This window comes from Poecilia reticulata, chromosome 10, assembly GCF_904066995.2.
Source record: "Poecilia reticulata chromosome 10, P_reticulata-male-v2, whole genome shotgun sequence".
Lineage (NCBI taxonomy): Eukaryota > Metazoa > Chordata > Actinopteri > Cyprinodontiformes > Poeciliidae > Poecilia > Poecilia reticulata.
In genome coordinates, this window is record NC_088839.1 from 22156475 (window position 1) to 22163197 (window position 6723).

Genomic DNA, 6723 nt, shown 5'->3' on the forward strand with positions numbered 1-6723 from the left:
TTCAACTTACGAACTATGCACCACTTTGTTTTGGTCTATGAAATCCCTCAAAATACATTAAGATTTGTTGCAAAAACATGATGAAATGTAGAAAAATTAAGTGGGTATCAATACTTTAGCAAGGGGTTGTGTATGCTGTGTTATGCTTGAACTTAAGGGAGGTCACAGAGAGTGTGTTAGGTCATCAAAGGTTACCACACCCTGACTTTTTGTGCTTTTTGTTGTGTAAACATGAGTTTGTTACGTCTGCTCCTCTGTGATGGTCTTCCTACCATTGACGCGGTCCTTCTGTAAATAGAACCACGCTGACCGCATTAATGCATGAAGTCCGGGGTCAAAGGTAGGCAGTTGTAAGGGTGAATAGGTGAGGGCGGGTTGTCTGATTTATTTAGCTTATCTCCCACCGTTTTAGGATGAAACGGGGTCTCCGCTTGCCAGTCAGCCCAAGGTGCCCAATGGCGCTAGCTGTAGGATTTACAAGGCCACCTCCCCCAGAAGCATTAATCCTGGGTCTGATATGAACGGCTGGAGCCACACTGGCTGGGCAGTGGTTGATGAGCATGGGGGCTACAGAGAGGTCAGGACCCCCAGAGAAGGGAGAGCTTATAGAAGAAGGACTGACCAAATTCCCAAGATCCACTCCCATCACCAACAGGGTTGCTGACTAACAGAAAATGGCTACACACTAATAGAGCTGTCCATCTACTTTCCTCTCCCAGCCCTCCCTTGATAGTTCTGTCAGTTAAGAAAAGTGCTTTAATCCAGACTAATCAGGCTGGGTGACTGACTGAATCCACTTTACACCTTGAGGAAAAGGGTTGAGATGATCTGACATGAGCCAAAAAATTGAGCATGTCAAATAAACTACTATAAAGTTTAAGTCAAGATTACTTTTATAGCCAAATATTTCTAAAATATGAATGTGCCACAGCAATTTGAGGTGAGGATTCCTCAAACTGAATATCTTAATCAAGGTCTTTTTTTTTTTATTGAAAAAGAAGTTCTTAAAAAATTAGGACAAAAAAAGGAAACATATGTAGAACATCATACTTTTTATAAATGAACACTCTAGAAACCACTTCCGTATCTGCTAGACTTAGAGAAATGTACCAAAATAAAAGAAGGGGAAAGGTGGATGGGTTGGGGAGTGGGTGAAATTAAGCAGAGTTACATAGAAAATGACATTTAAAAACATATGTGCACACATTATCATTCAGAGACAGCTATTGTCCATCTTTCCTCCATCCATCCATTTTCTTTACACCCTTGTCCCTAGGTGGGGTCGGGAGGGGTGCTGGTGCCTATCTCCAGCTGACGTTCCGGGCGAGAGGCGGGGTCACCCTGGACAGGTCGCCAGTCTGTCACAGGGCAACACAGAGACAAACAACCATGCACACACACACTCACACCTAGGGGCAATTTGGAGAGGCCAATTAACCTGACAGTCATGTTTTTGGACTGTGGGAGGAAACCAAAGTACCTGGAGAAAACCCACGCATGCACAGGGAGAACACACAAACTCCATGCTGAAGGACCCGGGCCGGGAATCGAACCCAGAACTTTCTTGCTGCAAGGCAACAGCTCTACCAACTGCGCCACTGTGCAGCCCCGTCCATCTTTCCTTTCATCAGTAAATGTCAGAAATTGTTGCTAGGCAGTGTAAAAGATGCACTGCACAAACACAAAATCTTATCACGTATGATTTCTTAGCAGATTTTTTTCACTTATGGAAAAAATCTTTTGTTAAAAGTGAAAAATCGGCCAGTGGAATTAGTACTTTTTTACAATCGATTTTAAGGAATTAGTGACTTAAAACATCCTCCTGTACCATACTGAAAAGTTACTTGTGAGTTAGATTTGCCTTATTTCAAGTGTACTAACATATTTACACCAGACATTAGAAAACAAAATACTTTCAGATGTTGTGTTCTGTCAGTGTGGACATGGAATATTTTCTGCATAATTTCAGTAATCCATTGTGAGCATGAAGGAGGCAAGGAGTCTTTCCAATGCAACAACACAAATATCCTGGCTAGGAGAGTAAAGAAGGAAAATCTCCACAAAAACCAGTTCAATTTACAAATATCTGTTTTATGGTTAAGAGAAATATGTTTACCAGTTGTTAGATTTTCAACCCTTTTTTAAAATGTTGATCAATTTGAAATAATTTTATACATTTAACTAATGCAATTAACTTATGTTTATGCATTATAGAATTAATCAATGTTATTCCAAGTTACTTTGACACAACCAGGTGGCATCCATTATCGATTCAAAAAACCAGTTCAAGTACGTAAGATCCTAGGTATATTATAGTACACTCGAAGTCAGTTCATTATATAATAGCTATGAAAAGTCTTTCTATGGAAGCCCAGCTGGTTGGAATGAATTGTTGACCTTGCAGCATTTGGTGTTTTCAGTCGATCACTATTGATAAAAAACATATTTCTTATTGCTGAATAAGAAAATGACAATCTTACTAAAGAACTGTTGCACACTGAGATCTTTGTTTTATTTGGGAGACACTGGAGTGAAATAAAATCAATAGCCATACATGTTCTGTAACATGTATGGTGCACATTCCACATTAAAAAAGGAATGTGCATTGTTTCTCTTTCAAGAAAAAAAAAAAAAGGAAGTATAAGCATTTTTAAAGAACGCCAGAGTTTAATGTTTGTGTCATGCATCCAGAGATGAGGCTTTGAGCAGGTCATGGCCCTGGTTGTAGCTATAGGCCCAGCAAAGCCTCATTATCAGCTGTCATGTTTAGAGAGCTGAACATGAGGGTCACAACCCCCAGACGGTATTATATCTGCCTGGCAGCTCTCTCCGTCTTGGTTCTCTGTCTGCCGGATCAGATAGTGAGGCTGCAGATCACTCAGTAACCCCGACACCAGGCTTCGGCGGCTCATTAATCAGAAAAGCAGCCGGGAAATTCAGCAGTGTGGACTGATCTCCAGTGGTCATGCACAAAAAAGGGTTGACTTCTGTAAAACTGCCATCAGATATATACTCATTTCAATAAAAAAAATAATGACCCTAAAACTCAGCCTGCGTCAGTCCAAAAACTAAAGTGAATTGAGAAGCAAATAAGTCATATGTAATACCTGTCAGCATCAATAACAATTGAGTTTCAAACATTTGTTAAAAATGATTAGCCAAATATATTTTAGATCCTGTTTCTAATCTGAGGTTCTTTTTTATCCTGGTTAAAGTCAATTTAAATTAGTTTAATAATCTTAGTTTAATAATTATTAATTTAAAACCAATGTACATTAGTGCGACAGACTGGCGACCTATTCAGGGTGTACCTCTCCTCTCGCCCAAAAAGTTTGCTGGAGATAGGCACCAGCACACCCTTGTCCCTAGTGTGTTGACCCCACTAGGGACATACATGGATGGATGGATGGATGGATGGATGGATTCTTCTCTTTCGTACTGTGCTCGCTGCCATTTTTCTGTTTTTCCATCTTTCCTTCTCTGCATTCATCCACTGCTTAGAGGATTGTGAAAGCTGAGCTGGTGGACTACCCACATGATGAAGGCCCAATTAGAGAGGACAACGCTCAGCAAAGCAAAATCTGTTTGCTTCAGTAACTTAAAGTATGTCACTTCAGTTACTCAGTAGATCTAAACTCAGTCTAGATCACAGTAGGTCGGTAGTTTGTAATCTAGTCCCTGTAGTTCATATATGACCACTAGAAAAATATAACAGAACCTGATTACTCATTACCTCTCTGCCATTATGTTACAAGTGATTCAATTATATTTTACTGACCTGCCTTGATGGTAACTTCAACTTCCAGGTACCTCCAGACCTTTGTTTCAACCAGAGTTTTAATTTCTGGCTACATGCTGAGCCTTGTGTTGAAGAAACAGCTCAGCAGTTTGAGATCATGCTTATTCAGAGTCGGACCATGTCTGCATGCTGCATATGTTCCCACAGTCAGCAACTGTAGTAAATCACTCTGTACACATTTAAAACCCCCATTAAATGTTATATTTTACAATCCCTGTTCAAAATTACGGAATTACTTTGTGTGAAAAATGTGCAGTTGTTTTACTTTGCAGCAAAAAAAAGAAAGAAAATGCAGCAGTTTTATTAACTAGCTGAACATTCTGTAATATGCATTTCTAAAACAAATACATGCACAGATCTGATAATGCAAATGATGCTGCAGATCAAGGACGGAACTTGAAGATGTTACTGAGCTGTTGAGCCTGCTATACCAAACAAATATGTAAACAGTACCTGGAATGTTCCTGCTTATTGGCGAAAGGAACCGGCCAGGTGGCAGGCATTACCTTTCCAGTAAATGGAGAGGTGGACAATTAAATTTTAGATGTTTTTTTTTTCTTTCCATTTTTTATGATAATGATTTTTGTCAGCCCAAATGTTATAACCAAATCATGCTGTATAAAAGGCAGATTTAGCAAGTACTAAGAAAATGTGCAGTATGTACACTTCTTTACTTAAAAATAAAAAATATATAATAATCTCACATTTTTCTGGCATTACGCAAAATAGAAATAATTTTTGTAACCCTAACTGGCCCACAAAAGGAAACGCTAAGTCTGATTTAATGTCATGCTGAAAAAGAGAGGTTCCCTTTTGAAGTGTGCAAGTTCATGGTTTTAACTTCTCAGTTTTTAGATTCCTTTAGTAATGGTATCTGATGAAATTGTTGCAGCAGATTTTTAACCTGCTGCTGCTTGTGTTTCCATTTTTACAGCGTGTCGTGAAGGCGGACATTGTGAACTACAGTCAGGACACCGTAGCCAGGACAGCCAACACCCCTCGCAGCTCCATGTGTGTGCTTCAGTGATCCTCTCAAGCACAAACACACACACACACAATAAGATGTAAAATCGATCGTCTTCAGACAGTATTAGAACTTGGAGTGAACTGGATGAGAAAGTTTTCGGAGCGAGGTTTCTGTGTTCCTGTGTGTCAGTCGTATTGCTGGGATGAAGTACAGACTGCGTGGCTCTGAGGCCTTGGCATGTAGTTCGGATATTTAGCAGGAATTAGTTCTTGGGTGGTTCACCAAAAAAGAAATGGGACCTCAGTTTTTTAAGTTTATGTGCAGCTATCAATTTCTTTTACACCTTTAAAGCTATTACCTGATTTATACCTTAGTGTGAAGCTGGTAATTTAAAGGAGCAACATAGCAACTGAAAACAATGTTATAGACATTTTCTTTTACGTTAGCTTTTAGTTTGATAGTCTGCATATTTCAGCTTTTACATATTTTCAGTTTGTTTTTTTTATTGAAAATTGCAAATAAAGGACAAGCAGAGGTGAAATCAATATCTTTCATACTTTTATTAAGATCTTTTCTTCTACCTGTGCTGTTTACCTGCAAACCAGAAAGGCAGAGTGAAAATGCTGCTGTTACTGAAATAAAACTCCAATTACTGTTTGCCAATTAGGTGGTTGCTTGCTCAGTGTAAACAGTATGCTGTTATTTCACTTAGAGACATTCCAAGATTTATTCTTCAATATTTTTTTTCTCCTGATCCAACAGTAAGTTAAAACCAGCAAAGTAGTTCTATCCAATTCTCTTCATATAATTTTACATTTCCACTCTCATTTTGTTAGCTGTTGAAACATTGATAATTCTAAAACAGTATATCTGAGTATATCTGAGTATATCTGAGTCATTTAAGCTTTTTTTCAGATTATTTGTTGGACTTTCAGTTGTAAAATAAATGTTCCTGTTGGAGAATGACAATGACGCATAAGGTCTTAAATTTGCTATCTTAAATGCCTGTTCTTTAGCTTGTCTGTCCCTTAAATGTGTTCAATTTTAAATGTCTTCTTTCCCAATCAGCTTCCACATGATGCTATTCGTCAGCATGCTGTTGAAACTTGAAACTGCATTGTTGATTTCTGTGTATTGGTACAGTAACTCATCTAAGTGGTCAGAGAACATCTTGCAAATGCTGAATGTGTAAACAAAACATACTTCTTGAGAATGTAGAGATATATATACATTATAAAGCAAGAAAGATTTGTTTCCAAATAAAAAGTTGCAACATGGAAAACAAGATATGCTCGTGTCCCTCTGTTAATACAAAAGCTGTTCCATATGGTGAGTTTTGAAGTTTTCAGAGTTAGGTTTTATTAATAGACACTGAAGTTGCATACACTTGAGTAGGATCACTTGCTTGCATCATTTGTATTTATGATATCTTACAAATAATACCACTACCTACAGTATGGATGGTTGTGAAATGATGAGCATTCTTAAAACATTTAAAATTTTTTTTGGTTCATGTCATTTTAAAACTCATATTTATTTGATAACATTTCTTTTTTTGATGCATGTCCCATTACTGGATGATATTGTAGGACTCCTCGTCTTCCAGGGTTTTTGATGGACTTGCTTTGTTGGCCCCCAAACCTTCACCTTTCCATGATCTGCATCAGTTTTTGCAGAATTTGGTCATTTGTAGCAACCATTAGGCTGTGTCCACACCTGATAGTCTGGTAGACTCTCACTGATTGGGTACCAAGATTGCAACATTTGATTACATTTCCAGCTGGTTTGTTTCATTTTCACACTGCTCTGTGTCAAATGAGCCAAACGCTGGAAAACCCTGTTCACCCATTTACCTGTGGTGGCACTGCATCACAAACCACTGGAAATTACAAGAAAACCTCTGAAGAACACAATGAGCGCAACTTCTTTCTTTACAAAATAAACAAAAATGCAGTGC

The 6723-nt window shown here is 38.3% G+C and overlaps 1 protein-coding gene across 3 annotated transcripts in view; it reads left to right on the forward strand.

Annotated features, from left to right (window-relative positions):
• The window catches only part of rab28 (RAB28, member RAS oncogene family), a 38690-nt gene extending 32639 nt beyond the window's left edge, over window positions 1-6051 (forward strand). For 2 of the 3 annotated variants that reach the window (XM_017307236.2, XM_008420530.3), the window contains 2 exons: window positions 3502-3603; window positions 4734-6051. In XM_017307236.2, the coding sequence (XP_017162725.1) occupies window positions 3502-3597 (96 nt within the window). In that variant the 3' untranslated portion in view covers window positions 3598-3603; window positions 4734-6051. The remainder of the gene's footprint in view (window positions 1-3501; window positions 3604-4733) is intronic. The other variant, XM_008420531.3, reaches the window with a different exon arrangement.
• Window positions 6052-6723: the final 672 nt, after the last annotated feature.